The sequence below is a fragment of the Mixophyes fleayi genome, chromosome 10 (genome assembly GCF_038048845.1).
Source record: "Mixophyes fleayi isolate aMixFle1 chromosome 10, aMixFle1.hap1, whole genome shotgun sequence".
NCBI lineage: Eukaryota > Metazoa > Chordata > Amphibia > Anura > Limnodynastidae > Mixophyes > Mixophyes fleayi.
This window is the reverse complement of record NC_134411.1, coordinates 13,122,996-13,140,314: the sequence shown is the minus strand read 5'-3', so window position 1 is coordinate 13,140,314 and position 17,319 is coordinate 13,122,996. Positions and strand designations below refer to the sequence as shown.

General features: G+C 43.8%; 1 protein-coding gene across 1 annotated transcript in view; it reads left to right on the top strand.

The window, feature by feature from the left end:
* CD81 (CD81 molecule) overlaps positions 1–15,446 on the top strand; it is a 45,845-nt gene extending 30,399 nt beyond the window's left edge. The window contains exons 4-8 of the mRNA XM_075187886.1: positions 780–854; positions 3,798–3,908; positions 4,173–4,250; positions 4,525–4,608; positions 14,786–15,446. Of these exons, the coding sequence (XP_075043987.1) occupies positions 780–854; positions 3,798–3,908; positions 4,173–4,250; positions 4,525–4,608; positions 14,786–14,848 (411 nt within the window). The 3' untranslated portion in view covers positions 14,849–15,446. The remainder of the gene's footprint in view (positions 1–779; positions 855–3,797; positions 3,909–4,172; positions 4,251–4,524; positions 4,609–14,785) is intronic.
* Positions 15,447–17,319: the final 1,873 nt, after the last annotated feature.

Genomic DNA, 17,319 nt, shown 5'->3' with positions numbered 1-17,319 from the left:
GGCGTTCCTGGCTGCGTGGAGGGACAGTCAGCCATTACCATTCCACAAAAGGACTCCAAGCTGGCGGAGGTCGGGTCTGGCCCTTTACATTTAATGAGAAGCTTTTTGCACCTTTCAGTTACACTTTGTACAGTGTAAAGAAAAAAAAAACACAAAAGTGCCAAAAATAAGACAGATGTCCCCTCACTCTCATCATTTAAACCACAAATGAGGTTAATTTAAAGAGAAAAATTGAAAATGTATTTAATGAAAGGGTGAGGGGGCACTAAGGTATTTGGAGGTTGGGTTTGATGTGCTGTTTACACTTTTGCACAGTGCACATCTCTATACACTTATGCACATACTCTTAGTTCATGGAGATGTCTCCTGCGAGTTCATAGTAGACGTGCACCTTGATTTGCACAGGCAGTTCCCATCTCGGCTCTTCAGTGCACAGCCAGGGTATCATAGATAACTTTCACTGTGCACAACAGATATTACATAGAGACACAACGGATGATGGTGTCCGCTCTCACCTCTCATCTTACAATGGTGACGATCGCATGAGTTAACGTTAATGTTTTAAAAGGACATCCGCATCAATGCTGATATAAAAGTGGACCAGTGACAATGAATTAAACATGTTCTATTTGCATAGGATGTAACAAGCCACACATGTATCGTGCTATCCCTTTGCTGCAGAAACACTTCGGTGCAGTGAGAACCCCTCTTACACCCCTTCTCCTCCCCCCCCCCCCCCCCCCAGTTCCTCACCTCTCCTCTACTTCATATCTCTGCAGTTCTTCGCCTGTTTAGTGATCCTTTTTGCGTGTGAAGTGGCCGCCGGTATCTGGGGTTTCGTAAACAGGGAACAGGTAAGAGAGCAACACCGTGTGGAAGAGATGTCATATTGCTTGTGACATTTTATCCTGTTTAAAATAGTCAGATTTAAAGTGTACACGAACACTCAATGGAGGCAGCCATATTGTGTGACTGAAGCGATACTCATGACATCAGCCTTTCAGTCCATTAGGAACCAGGGACATCAGTGAGCTCCCACAGATATTAGACACAGGTGTGCTGTAATATGCTCAACATGTATCAATCAATCATATTATAGTATAAAGATTGTAATTCTGATTTATCACATTCATGGTCATTTCTTTAACCTCTTCTCTGCTGAGCCATTTTTTGTGACCCCCTGTGATGAGCATATTTTGATACTTTTGGGCTCATGATATACTGACTGGAATATCAGTAATGTTTATGTGCAGTACACACACAAATCATCATCATCATCATCATGAATTTATTGATATAGCGCCACTAATTCCGCAGCACTGTACAGAGAACTCATTCACATCAGTCCCTGCCCCATTGGGGCTTACAGTCTAAATTCCCTAACACATACACAGACAGACTAGGGTCAATTTTGTTAGCAGCCAATTAACCTATCAGTACGTCTTTTTTTGGAGAGTGGGAGGAAACTGGAGCACCCGGAGGTAACCCACGCAAACACGGGGAGAACATACAAACTCCTCACAGATAAGGCCATGGTCGGGAATCAAACTCATGACCACAGTGCTGTGAGGCAGAAGTGCTAACCACTAAGCTGTTGTTTTAGCATTTCAGTAAATACCATTCATCATCATCACCATTTATTTATATAGTGACACTGATTCCAGACAGACAGAGAGAGACTAGGGTCAATTTTGATAGCAGCCAATTAACCTACCAGTATGTTTTTGGAGTGCCATTAACTTTCAAACCAGGACTAGAATACATAGTGGTTTCTGGAAAGTTGCAGACTAGCAGAAAAAAACACATTTTACTACCCCAAAAAAGTTGATCAAACAGTTGAGAAATAGGTATTGTCCCGTCGTTCACAAGAGCAGCGGTCTAAGGATAAGAATGGTGCCCCATTTGTAAGGGATGATTTAGTGTATGGTGTCTCAGGAGTACAAATATGCAGCTACCACTTTTTATGGGATTTTTGTTTCCAAATATGAGATGAGCGCATTGTAAAAAATTGAAAAAGGGTGAAGCTGAGCGTCTTTCCCAGGCTTCGTCTGTGCTGCTATATATTAGCACTGTTTTATTGTACGTTTGGATTGTTTCTGTTTATGCTGTAAAATGTATGCATCCCATTCCATATACTTCTATGTTATTTTTGATTTGCTTTAATGAAACTTAAAATTGTAGGATAGCCTACCAATACGGAAATTAGACAACCTCCGTCATCAAAGGAAGTGCCAGTTAGCTTTCTAATCCAAACCTGGAATGCACTGTAGTTTCCAGAAGGTGGCGCCAAAGCGGTATTGTAATATTTATGATGAATAGCTGCTGATCTACCCAGTAGAATGGTGTCCTATGTGTATGAGTACCAGGAATACAAGTATGCATCTGCCATTGTTATTTCTCTAAAAATAATCAGTTTCTTTGTCTGATAATGACAAGAAAAATAAAAAGCTCCCATGGATATTTTGCAAATAAGGGAGGCTATCCTCTTTCACACAAGGTCTCCCCATCCACTTTTTGAAGTAGCATTGGGGATTGTGGGTCTGAAAAAAGCCCCCCCTAGTTAAAACATTTTTGTAATTGAAAAATAATGTATTAAAAAAAAAAAACTAGTTCAATGTATAAATTGACTGTTGATGATAGATGATCAGCAGGCGATATCAACAGAGGATCACCCTTGCTTGAAAGAGGAATTTTTCCCTAGTTTTTGCAGAACCGGGGATGGGGAGAGCAGAAGAGCCTCCCCCATCCCTGGCATTTTTAGGGCTTGTTGAATAGGGACGGTGCAATCACAGTGGGCAGTAATCTGAAGACTTCCTTGTAACCCTTTAACTGTAGGATAAGTGAGACTTGCTCTTTGCAATTCTGGGCTTCATGTAGACGGCCATTCTCAATCCCTCTTAGCAGTCATGGGGTTAAAGACAGTTTGTGACTGCCTCTACTTTGCCTGCTCTCTGTCACATTTTTGTATTTTCATCGTACCCACCCACTGCTGTTAGGCCACACTCAAAGCTGTTGTGTTATATGCAGACCCACACACATGATGAATAAGATTGACAGGAGGGCTATGAGCGGTGTTAAGGGAATTATGTGACACACACCAACAACGGCACTCTACTGTCAGACCTAATAACTACATATGGAAGCCACACAAAATAATAATAATCCTTTTATACAGTTATCACCTAACTTTTAGACACGTACAGAAGTAAAATAAAGCAAGTTGAATGTATGACTTTTTGCTCAAATGAGTTTGACACCACAATCTTCTGCATCAGTAGGTAGCCTGATATCACTACTATGTGCCACTGGGAACCCTGCTCCTTGCACTAACTTTTAGTCTGTGGCTTCCTGCTTGCCTCCATTCCCCTCCTCATATCGGTGCCCTCTAACATGCAGTTCTGCTTTCACTCTCGTCATTACACAAGTGAACAGATTACTGCCTTCCACAAGATGAGCACACTTCTCTTCTGAAATGTTCTGTGCTGCTGTGAACTAACTGACTGCAATGCAAATATTCTGATTTTCTGGTTTGTTAAAAAAAAACTTGGGCTGTCCCGAATGAGCAGGACATGAAGATAATACAATAACGTGCTCTATCCCCAAACTCACCTTAAATACAGTGTTAGTGTGCCGTTAACAATGATCTCTTGAGAAATATGTGACACCTGTTAAACCAGGTTAAATAACTGTTCTGGATTTGGCAGAAATAGTAAAAGTAGGCTAAATTGTAATATATTGTCCGATATCTTTAGGGATATTTTAAGGTGGGTACAAATGGATGTCTTCCTTCTTATCAGGTGTCGAAAGAGATAAAACAGTTTTATGATGAAGCTTACGAGCAAGCGAAAACCGGGAAGAAGGAGGAGAAAGAAAAGGCTAGATCTGTGATCAAAGTTTTTCATGAGACCGTAAGTCAAATATTTCCTTTATATTACAATTATGCTGCATTCCAAAGCATAGTAATCCGATACGTGGCTGATATCTGATCCGTGGCTCAATCTCTGTGACATTGCAGTAATGTCAGCTTGTATAAAACAGCTTGGCATATTACCCTCCTACTAGTATATAAGTGATACTTTTATGTTTTTTTAAGGTGCGGTGTTTCTATTGTTTTTACTTTTGTTTTGTTACTGAGGCTGTTACTAACGTTTCTCGTATTCTGCTCCTTACAGCTGCAGTGTTGTAAAGATGACTCCAAATTAATGTTTATCCCGGGAGATAACCTGTGCCCGGCTGGAATAACAGACATGGTTAGTAGACATATGTAGTATGATGACAATGACTGTAGTCTTAGGGGTGTATTTACTAAACTGTGGGTTTGAAAAAGTGGAGATGTTGCCTATAGCAACCAATCGGATTCTAGCTGTCATTTTGTAGAATGCACTAAATAAATGAAAGCTAGGATCTGATTGGTTGCTATAGGCAACATCTCCACTCTTCCAAACCCGCAGTTTAGTAAATCTAGCCCTTAGTGTGGAAATTAGAGTGTTTTTAATATATTCCTTCCCTATCATTTTATTGTAGAATTGCCATGACAGAATTGACGAATTGTTCCAATCTAAACTGCACTTGGTTGGTATTGCGGCTGCAGTGGTGGCTGTAATTATGGTAAGATCACTCAACATACTTTCTTCTCATGATCTTTTCTTCTCGTCTCTCTGCTGACGTTATTGGTACAGTAACAGGTTTATCTGCCTCTGGTCAGGGCTGCGCTTTCATTAAGGGTTTTAAATCTTCAGTAGTTATGTCCACTTTCACTTGATTCAGGTTGCTATGCTGAGCTACAGTTATGCAAGGTCATTTAGAAATTGTAAAATAGCCATTTTGCAGTGTGTATACAGCTTTGGATCTGCTGTGCGCCTCAATTTGCTAAGTGCGAACCGTTTGTTGTACTAGCAGATTGGAGAAGCTTGGTGGATAAAGACGTTCCTAGCAAAGTACAGAGACGGTTCACCGATGCGCCTAATTTTGCAGAGCAGTGCAGAAACATGATGGATTATTATAGTGAGATGAATGGGTCTCAGAGAGGAGAGCCCATTACAGTGCTCTTTGCTCCTCCACACATTTTAATTAAAAAAAAAAAAAAACAACTACTTGAAGGGAACATACTTGTGATTCATTTCTGTCTGACACTGGTTGTTTAGCTGAGCAGGAAATGCCCATAGCTGAACTGCACATAGCGGAACAGGAAATGCCCATAGCTGAACTGCACATAGCGGAACAGGAAATGCCCATAGCTGAACTGCACATAGCGCAGCAGGAACTGCCCATAGCTTGAACTGCACTTAGCAGAACAGGATATGCCCATAGCTAAACTGCACATAGCGGAGCAGGAACTGCCCATAGCTGAATTGCACATTGTGGAACAGGTAATGCCCATAGCTGAACAGGAAATGCCCATAGCTAAACTGCACATAGCGGAGCAGGAACTGCCCATAGCTGAACTGCACATAGCGGAGCAGGAACTGCCCATAGCTGAACAGGAAATGCCCATAGCTGAATTGCACATAGCGGAGCAGGAACTGCCCATAGCTGAACTGCACATAGCGGGACAGGAAATGCCCATAGCTGAATTGCGCATAGCGGAACAGGATATGCCCATAGCTAAACTGCACATAGCGGAGCAGGAACTGCCCATAGCTGAACTGCACATAGCGGGACAGGAAATGCCCATAGCTGAATTGCGCATAGTGGAACAGGAAATGCCCATAGCTGAACTGCACATAGCGGAACAGGGAATGCCCATAGCTGAACTGCCCAACCAAGTTTTATAAAAATGTGGCTCCCATAGCTGCAGGTGCTCTTGATAACTCACATTTCCTAGTATCATCATCATCATCAGGTATTCATATAGCGCCACTAATTCCGCAGCACTGAACAGAGAACTCACTCACATCAGTCCCTGCCCCAATAGAGCTTGCAGTCTAAATTCCCTAACATATACAGATACAGATACAAAGAGAGAGAGACTAGGGTCAATTTGATAGAAGCCAATAAACCTATCAGTATGTTTTTGGAGTGTGGGAGGAAACCGGAGCACCCGGAGGAAACCCACGCAAACACAGGGAGAACATACAAACTCCACACAGATAAGACCATAGTCGGGAATCAAACTCATGACCCCAGTGCTGTGAGGCCACTAAGTCACCATGCTACCCTAGTATTTATTTGTTCTGATTAGTGGCAACCCTTTTTGTTTTGTGTTTTGTTAGTGGTAATGTTTACCTAGCTTATGTTTGAAACGACAACAAAAATAATATTTACTCGTCTTCATAAAAGACAGCCCTTAAAACAGTGATGTTTGGTTTTGTTACTGTTAAGCAGATAGATAAATTGATATAGAGCTATTTACATAGACATATTGTTCATAGTCCTGAATGCAGGACTTTGCTGAGCGTGTTTTTGACCCTAGATATGCTACCACCCCTAAGTGTAATGGGTACACTCATATATATATATATATATATATATATATATATATATATATATATATATATATATATATATATATATATATATATATAGTGGATGCTCCCTTACACTTTATATATGCAATAATGCAATCCCTAACCTAATGTAAAATATATTTATTTTAGAAGTCGCCAAAGTGCTCTGTGATCATGTCTAAGAGCACTGGGCTGAATAAAATCTGAGGGGACTTCCAGTATTTGTAATAAGTCAGAGAAATGGGTGTTTTTATCCCTTATTTATCATTTATAATACACAAGCTCCAAATAAGGAATGAAGCAATGATGGTGTATGACGTGATGTCATGTTTTCCAGTGATGTCATTCACCACTACTATTATATTGTTCAGTAATTCTTAATGCTGCTGCGTATTTCCACAGTCAGCTCTGTGATACTCTTGTATAATTTGACATGAGAATGGGCTACATATCCATTTAGTTACTGTTTGAACGTGAGAGCAACAGGTGTTTCATTGACAAAACCCAAACTGAAAATACACAAAAAATAGAACTGCGGGGGGTGTGGCTTGGCTGCCATACTGGAAGGACAGGAACTTCCAGAGCTCTCCCTTGGCCTCACAATCCGCTGGCTTAGCAGCAGTTTTGGGCCCCCAAAAATACACTGGGCAGTACCACCGAAGCCCAGAGGCTCACTGGAGCCCAACTGCCACCACAGAATCTCCCCTATCTGACTCCCGCTGCCCAGCGCGGTGAGCGGGGATTTGGCGCGATCATCACTGCCTGGCTGGATCCTGCACGAGCTGTTGCCTGCATCTGGAGACCCTCCCCAGCCGCCTGGCACCCCCCTACACTTACCAGAGCCACCAGAGCCTCCGGATCGAGGACCCGCGAAAACCGGAAGTGCCCGTGCCTCCGCACTTCCGGTATCGGCAGCGGCAGCGGAGACAGGCTGTTCCTGTCCAACTTGGCCAGAGATATTAAGCGGTGAGTGGGGGCGGGCTGCGGCAGACTCGGGGAGCCTTCCCCAACCCTGGGGGCCACTGTCAGCTCTCCAGAGCTCCGGGACCCTAACTTCCGGTCGGCGGAGGGGTGTACTTCCGGTCAGCGGCTGCAGAGGGCTAAAGTACTTACCAGACAACTGTCTCCCCACCCCCTTCTCTCCTACACCACCAAGGAGTGCCTGGCAAAGCCTGAGGCAATAGGACAGCCACCTAAGCCCATCTCCCCCCTCTGGTTGCAGACAGAGCACAACTCAAGCCGGCTAGTGAAGTTTCCTTGTTAAGAGATGTCCCCCCCTGTGACCCTGTCAGGGTTGTGCAGTCCAATGGAGGCATTTTGAAGTGTTACAGCGCCTTCCCACCCGCGGAGTACCCTTTTGAAATTCTATCTACGCAAAATCTATCTACAGATCTTGAGGTCCTGAAGCTGTGCCTAGGCAATCATGCCTCCTAAAAAGCTTAAACCTACTACTACTGCTTTGGCTCCTCCGATCAAATTCCAACCAAAGCCGAAATCAACAACGACCTCGCCTTCTACACCAAAAGGCTCGTCTCCGTCACGACAGACACCAGAGCCGGCAGCCTCTGCCCTGGGCGCTTCGCTGCCTGACCAGGGCCTTGATACAGCTCAAGACGCACCTCTAACAGTTCGTGCCTTACATCAGATGCTGACTGCACTAAGGGCGGACCTGACCTCTGAGGTTAAAGCAGCGATCGGTGGTCTGAAAACTGATGTGACAGAACTAGGAGATCGAACAGACCATCTGGAGACGAAGATGGGAGAACTGGTCTCTTCGCATAACGACCTCTATTCCTCACACAACGCTCTTAGCTCTTCGCATAACTCTCTACAAAGCGAAGTCCTGTCTCTGAGAGAAAAGGTCGCAGATCTGGAGGATCGCTCTCGCAGAAATAACATTAAGATAAGGGGCATACCGGAATCTATTGCAAATTCTGATCTTCAGAGCTATGCTGTTTCCCTATTCAGCAGACTTCTTCCATCATTGGACGCTAATGACTTTTTGATAGATCGTATACACCGTCTCCCGCGTCCACGTACTGCTCCAGGGAATGTCCCAAGAGACACTTTGCTCAGGGTCCACTTCTACCATGTCAAAGAGGCGATCCTTAGAGCGGGTCGGGATCCGAGCAACGAGGCATCCCTCGGAGATCTTCAGCTTTTCCAGGACCTCTCACTTACCACCATCAACCAAAGACGAAGTCTACAATCAATCACGTCAGCCCTGAGGGCCAACAACATCACCTACAGATGGGGCTTCCCCGTGAAATTGCTGGTTCGCTACGAAGACTCTACTTATGTCATCTCCTCCGTGGAGGCAGGCATCAAGCTGCTGAAGGAGTGGCGTATCCCCACACCGTCTGGATCTTCTGCGGCCAGGCCCCCTCCACAGGCTGAATGGTCCCAGGTTTCCAGAGACTGAGTTGTATTCCTATCTTCTATGTTGAAACCTCATAGGACCTAATCCTGATTTGATAAGTATAACTATAAGTAATATCAGCAATTCCGTTTAACCTAGATATGCTTTCTCGAGTTTCGTGAGTCTAGGGTGTGGCTGCCGGGGTGCCCGTGGAGGTAGAAGCTTAGTTCTGTACCCAGGGTCAGTTACCCCTGGTAGTGGCCCGCCCGCTCGCGGGAGGCTGGTCCTCTCGCGGGGGGGATGGGTCAGCAGTGGACTGCTTCCATGGGGGCCCTGAGGTGGTTGTACCCCATAGAGTTTGTGCTAAACCTATCTTTGAGGCTGTCGTAATGTTACAATGCTATATATAATTCCTCTTGCTGTTCTTTATTCTTAAGTTGTTTTTTGTTTGTTGTTGGTTTTTGTTTTATATATTTGGGTGTTCCGCGGGTGGGAATGTGTTCCAACTACCCCCCACATGTTAAACAATTTGCCACACTCTTACCCATGTGGCAAATACTCTGACCCAGTTCCTCGGGTCAGTCCATCCCACTATTTCCCTTGTTCCCCTTTTTCCCTCCCTTTTAATCCTCCCCTTCTTCCTCCCAGTCACTCCAGAACTAAATTTCTAGTGCAATACTTACTCTCGCTCTCTCTATCGTATAACCATGACCCTTTAGAATATGGTTAAGTTCTATACCTTAAACACTAAAGGTCTTAACTCCCCTAACAAACGGCGCCTAGCGCTCACCACATTCCATAAACAAAAAGCAGATGTTGTGGCCCTCCAAGAAACCCATTTCTCCTCCCATGCCCCACCGCAGTTGAGGGACTCGAGATATCCGTTAGGTTACTTTGCAAATGGCCCTTTTAAAAGAAATGGAGTTGCTGTCCTTTTTAGCGCCCGTGTACACTTCCAACTCCATTCAAAACTAGAAGATAAGTCGGGGAGGTACATCATCCTGACAGGCCTCCTAGAGGACAAGCCAATAACTATAGTTTCATTATATGCGCCAAACTCCCGTCAAATTCCCTTCTTGAAGGCCTTGTGTGAGGAGGTACAAAAAGTCCGAAAGGGCCACTTGGTGTTATTGGGAGACTTTAATCTGACTTTGGACCCGAAGGTTGATAAATCCAGGCCCCAGAGGTCATCCGGTCCTGACCCTACCCTTGGCCCCTCTACTGCTTTCCGTAAGCTACTAGCGGAATATGACCTTTACGATGTTTGGCGGGCGCAGTGTCCGGGTGCTCGAGAATATACCTTTCACTCAATGGTCCACAACACCTACTCTAGAATAGACATGATTTTGTCGGATAAGTGGACACTCCAGCATACTGACTCCATCAATATCCTCCCTATTACGTGGTCTGATCATGCCCCGATGGAATGGTCCTGGAGCCTATGTATTGCCAGAGCTCCTCCTAGACCTTGGCGTATGCCGGCCTACCTATTCACTTCACTGGAGGCTAGGACTGCTCTCTCGGAGTCATTGTCACAATACATTCAGTTAAACGACCCAGCTGACACTTCCCTTTCAACACATTGGTGTGCCCTGAAGGCAGTAGTTAGAGGTGCTGCTATTCAAATTGGGGCCCGTTTAAAGAGGCAATACCTCCTACGCCAACGAACACTTGAGTCTGACCTAGCGAGATTAGAGCTCCAAAACCAAACACGCCCATCTAAAACCTTACAAAAAGAAATAAATGAGGTGAGGAAACAGCTGAATAATATTTTCATTACTCGCATGAAATCCTCCTTACTCAAGTTGAGGCAAAAATTCTACACAATGGGTAATAGGGCCAGTCGTCTCCTAGCCCGAAAATTAAGAGGCAAGCAAGCTAGAAATCGTGTTAAAGTATTGCACGGTCCTAGAGGTAACAAGATATATAACCCAGCGGCCATAGCTAACCAGTTTGCCAAATTCTACTCTAAACTCTATAACCTCCAGGACGATGATAATGTTTTTAAACCATCTGAGGCCTCCATCTCCGCATTCCTCCAACACTTAGACCTTCCCTTGTTAGACGCCGATAGCTTACAATTGCTTAATCTCCCGTGGACCCAGGGAGAAGTTGAGAGAATCATTAAATCCCTTCCAAAAGATAAGGCTCCCGGCCCGGATGGTTTCATTAATGCATTCTATAGTGCCTTCGGGACCGAAGTTTCCCCTCTCCTTACTAACCTGTATAATAGTGTTTCGGAGGGTGGGGGCTTTCCAACAGAGATGTTGGAAGCACAGATTATTACTATACCAAAACCGGGCAAGGACCACTCAGACTGTAAGAATTATAGACCAATAGCATTGCTTAACACAGACCTGAAAATTTACGCTAAATTGCTTGCTGATCGCCTGAATCCCCTCTTACCACAACTGATACACCCGGACCAGGTAGGCTTTGTAGTAGGCCGCCAGGCCTCGGATAACACTCGACGCATATTAAATGTCGTGGACCTCCTCTCTGGGTCCTCGGAGGAAGTCATTTTGCTCTCTTTAGACGCAGAAAAGGCCTTTGACAGACTTCACTGGAAGTACATGAAGGAGGTCTTGTGTAGGTTTGGTATACAGGGAAGAGTTCTTCACTCCATATTAGCCCTTTATCAAGACCCCTCCGCTAAAATCTTCAGTAACGGTTTCCTATCATCCTCATTTCCCATCACTAATGGCACGAGGCAGGGGTGCCCTCTTTCCCCATTAATGTACGTCTTGGCTATAGAACCCCTGGCCCTCACAATCCGGCAGGCAGATAACTTCCCAGGTATTGACATCCATCCACATAGACAGAAGGTATGCCTATTTGCTGATGATGTCCTACTGTTTGTAACCAGCCCGGAGACCTCATTGATAACTTTGAAGCACATCCTAGACAGGTTTAGCGAAGCATCATACTATAAATTGAATGTTACAAAATCTGAAGCCCTTCCCATTAATATACCACAACCTTCCCTTTCAAGCTTACAAAAGAAATTTCCTTTTGTGTGGGTTAAAGACTCCCTATCTTATCTAGGTATACATATCCCGGCAAATCTATCTGCGGTGTTTGAAGTTAATTTTTCCCCGATCTATCTTCACCTCTCCTCACTGGCTAAGAACTGGATGGATTTTGAGGTCTCTTGGTTGGGGCGCATAGCGGCTTTTAAGATGATGTTGCTACCAAAACTTATGTATATTTTCCGTACCATACCCTATATTATACCAAAACGAATGATGGATAGGTTCCACACTCTGATGATGTCATACGTCTGGAGGCAGAAACGCCCCCTCCTTACATACAAACGTATGTCTTTACCAAAGTCAAGAGGCGGCTTATTGCTTCCCAGCTTAACACTTTACCAGGATGCCTGTGTTTTGAGTCACCTCCGGGACTGGTCGCTACCCCTTGCAGCTAAGCCGTGGGTTGATATCGAGAGGGCTTTATATGTAGGATTCCCCCTACTGGATCTTCTTTGGATTCCTAGGCCGGACCGCCCACCGGGTGCCCGTAAATTACTCTCTATCTCGGATGCCTTACGGGTATGGGATAAATTTATTGGGTCGCACAAGGATGTTGTACTCCCTTCTCGCAATCTTTCCCTCCAAGCATTGTCGAAACTCATACCGGATATCAATATTACTGTATGGAAAAATAGAGGGATAGTTTCTCTGGCGGATATGTTTGCGCAGACCCTTTTCCTCCCCTTTGACGTGCTTAGGGACAAATACAATCTGCCTCAGTCTGAGATGTTTAAATATATGAGAATTAGACACTGGGTAGGGGCGGCTTCCAGGACCCCCCATGCCTTGTCCACACTTCCAGCTCAGGTCCTAGATAGATTAACAAAGGCGGGTAGTAGGGGAGGAATAACATTCTGGTACCGCTATTCCCAGTCCCTGGTCCCAGTCTCCAAGACTCCGATTCAGGCACGTTGGGAAGCAGATATTGGTATGACTCTCTCCCTCCAGCAGTGGGAAAAGATCTACATTTCCTCACACCGCATGTCTAGATGCATCAATCACACCGAAATGTACGTTAAGCTCCTCAATCGGCTCTACCTCACCCCGGATCGCCTTCATAAGATATGGCCAAGTCAGTCTAAATTCTGCTGGCGTCAATGTGGTCAGATAGCAGATGTTTATCATGTCTTTTGGACATGCCCGGTGATCCAGACGTTCTGGTGCGAGATATCCGCTTTGATTTCGGAGGTCCTGCGAGTTTCTGTCACTCTTGACCCGAAGGTAGCCCTCTTACATATTTATCAGCCTGGGGTTCCTAGCTATAAGCGCTATGTATTAGGACACATACTAATAGCCGCTAGAGCAGCAATTGCTCAGAACTGGAAGTCCCCTGCTCCCCCCAGCATCACCAAGGTCGTGTCTAAGATCCAGTATAGTTTTGAAATGGAAACAACGGATGTGCCCTATACGTCATCCGCCTCCAATCCAATTTTCAAATGGTTTAGCTGGCATGAATATGTCACAGAGGGCTCCGGTAGAGCATGAGTAGCTTCAAATACTTCACCCTCTCCATCCCCAGCAGCCCTCATAGAGGAACCCCAGCCTAACGATTAGGCTCTGCCTGTGTGCTATCTGAGCTACCTAGGTATTAATGTCTCCCCATCTGGCATACTATGAGAAAGACCAATGTGTATATTTTATTTATGTTTCTTAAAGTAACGTGCTTGCTATAATATCGTTGTTTCAATTGAGTGACCCCCCCCCCTCCCCCCTGCGCGGGGGTGTCCCCTCTTGTTCCTTTTTTGTTTTTTTCATTACCCTTTTGTTTGTTACCTCAACTGTGTTTGTTACCCTTTCTTTTTTCTGTACCCCATTTAACTTTGAAAAACTCAATAAAAATTTATTGAAGTAAAAAAAAAAAAAAATAGAACTGCGGTTTAAGAAATGAAACGCGTTCTTTTTGTGACGTTCAGCTGGGATCTTGTTGGACTACCTGGCCTTACCTGTAAGCAGAAGCAGCGGATGACATTTATCGTTGCTACAGCAGAGCATGGGTTATAAGATTGCAGATTTTAAGGGTCATTTATTACTTTTAAAACATGATGCCGCAAAGCACATGTCATTTTGTCTATTTGAACGCCTTTTGCTTAGGTCTACTTTTGGGAAGTGCCTATGTGCAAATTCTTTGTGCCTGTTTGCGGGCCTGATGGGAATAAGCATGTTGCTATAGCTACTAGTGCTTCAGAACCACCTCCTTAATGACAACTTTTACTTTACTCATAAAATTATTATGTTTGTTGGAGCTTCATTTATATCTGAAATAAGTCGTGACAATAAGGAGACATCAGGACCGACGTCTTTGCATATAGTCCCATTCATACTTTTTAATGTTTCTATTACATTGGTTGATTTGTACCCATAAATGCACTTTTATGTATAAATAGTTATTGTTGACAGAGGTCAAGTGTCCTAAAAAAAATTGTGTAAACATAGAAACTTGCTGAACTTGTGACGCTGTGTGTATGTGTGCGAGTGTGTTTGTGTGTGTGTATGTATGTATGTGTAGGTATGTGTGTGTGTGTATATGTATATGTGTGTGTGTATGTGTGTATATATATATATATATATATATATATATATATATATATATATATATATATATATATATATATATATATATATATATAATTACACACAATATATCATTTTGCATGTGAAAAAGGCTTGGTGAACACCCAACAAACATGCCCACTCCACACCTTCAAGCGAACTGAAACACCTCTTTACGAAAGAAACGGTCTCTTTGGTGGATGTGCTTACATTCCGAATCACCAACATGTGGGTTGCCTGCATTCAGCAAGTAACACCTAGAACAGTCCCTCTCCATAAGAGAGAGGAACATATGTTTTGTTTTATGTAAACGTTGTAATATTCTACTGCAATGCACAATATGCTGGCTATGTCTCCTGCATTTATGTTAATTTATTTCTTCTCCCTTTATTTTTTAGATCATTGAGATGATATTTAGTATGGTTCTGTGCTGTGGGATTCGGATCTATTCTGTGTACTGAGGACCACGCTGCTTTGCCTGTGTAAATAACACCACTTCTTCTACTCTCCTCCTCCCCCCATCCCTGTCTGTGTCTTTTTATTAACACCTGTTACCCGCTCGTTTGGAGCCTGTGCTGAGACTGAACAGACCCAGAAGAGAAGCTGGTGTGTGTTTACTGCGAGAGTATCTTTCCTCTATACTGCCCTGTCCCATAGGTTACAGCAACAAGGCACTCAGGAGTTGGGGTCCTAGAGAATGTACTCCCCTTGCTTTTAGGGCTCTGGCTTTTAGCACTGCCTTTGTGTGATAACATGTCACCCGTTACTGCCACGAAATAGGGCCCTCTGGAGTTGACTAAATGGAGTGGATGGTCATTCTGTACAGTCATTCAACTCCAGTGCCTTTTTGCTGTAAGTTCATAATCTCTGCCCGCTCCTGTGTAAAATATGTTGTGTTAGTACTGTTGGGGGAAGGACCGATCCCAACAAATTCCCTTTCCCTGCACGATCCCTCCACACAGTCTGTCATCAAATAGAACAATGAATATATATATATATAAACATGTATAAAGATTCTCATTAAAATACTTTATGGGGCCTTTTTCCCCCCCAACACCAGTCTACTGTATCTGTTTTATGTTTTCATGTTTTAGGAAAAGGCTGACACCTATAGTCAGACAGAGGATTTACACGGGTGTCAGCAAATCTATTTCCTGTACATAGTAGTGGCATGCTTATATGGGATTTAGCCCATACTTACCTACTTTCTTCAGCTCCCTTCCGGGAGCCAGCCAGTGGAGGGGAGGCGTGAGGGGGCGGGGCCGCGCAAAATCGCGTCATTTCGGCCCCGCCCCCTGTGACGTCATGACGCAAATTGCGTCATTTGACAGCAGGGGGTGGGGCTAAACGCTGCGATTCATTGGGAATTGCGGCGTTTGGGATCTAATTCTGCCCACTTCACTAGGAAGTGGGCACTTCCTAGTGAAGTGGGCAGAATTCGGAAGATTGCCACACTCGCCCGGGAGTCTCTCGCAAAATGCGGTAGTCTCCCGGACATTCCGGGAGAGTTGGCAAGTATGATTTAGCCCCAATAATTCACTGAGACATAACACTTTGCAGTCATTTCATGGATGCGGAGCAGCATCTCTCACTGCAGAGCTGGTGCTCCGTGTTTCTGTGTTCTGTGGCCATTGCTTACAGAATACTACATCTACCTATAGACAATAGCAGATAGCATCTACCGTTTGGAATGATAGCCGCACATAGGCCAATCCTGCCACTCATCCAGATGGCCAATCGATATGCTCGATGTGGTTGGCAGGTTGGACAGATCAAAGGTCGACAGAGGTCATCTATTATTATTATTTATTTTTTTATTATTTTTAACAAAGCATGTCTAATTACACAACGCTGTCACAAAGTGACGTGTAAAAGGAATACAATATACAGTGTAGGTCGTCAAACCTATCGCTGGGAGCCACTCAACCAGCATGACAGAGATGCATAACAGTGGTTGTATCAAACAAATAGTTTTGGCAAGAACAAAAAAAAAAAGAATTTAAAATATATGGGAGCCAACCTGGTATTAATGGAATAAAAAAGGATAGGTATTAAAGCAGGCCTGTCCAACCTGCAGCCCTCCAGGTGTTGTGAAACTACAAGCCCCAGCATGCTTTGCCAGTAGACAACCTGTTGATAGCTGAAAGGGCATGCTGGGACTTGTAGTTTCACAACACCTGGAGGGCCGCAGGTTGGACAGGCCTGTATTAAAGAATGATTGGCGGGTCATTAACACACATTCTAGTCTGGTACCAGATAGTGTCCTGAAAACCGTTTTGGATGCGTTGTTTGAGCAGATCAATAAATGTTTACCATAACTGGAAAAGAAGCCTGAATACTATTTACCTTAGTCCTTCCTTGTCATAGCAGCTTACACCAAATCTATATACGAAAAATATGATATAATATTTTTCCTATGATATAATATTTTTCCTAAAGAGTGATGGGGCAGAAGGCGATCTCAGGACTCGCATCATCTAATAGTAGTATTGTTTATTTTATATAGTGCCATCTACCAACCAGCTTTTGGGGATTGTCAAAAATGATCCACTCCATTTCAGTTTGATCATTTGTGGGTATTGCACTTACATATAAATATCACTCAATGTCATGCATAAGGCCAGCTTAGGAAATATATATATTAGTGCAGAAGGCATTTAAGTGATTTTAAGTTCAAAAACATATTTTAAAAAGCACAGTTCACCTTCCTAAAGTGCATTACATAATGTAATATATTTTACAAATATATGTACAATGGTTCCATATCTTGGCAGAGGTATTTATACAGACATTTCAGATATTATCATTTATACGGCACCAAAAGGGTTCAGCAGCAAGGTACAGTAGGTGGGACGAAATGGTATTCCCTGATGGCAGTGTCCTCTTTCAGTAGGATAATGCGCCCTGCCACACTGCAAACATTATTCAAGAA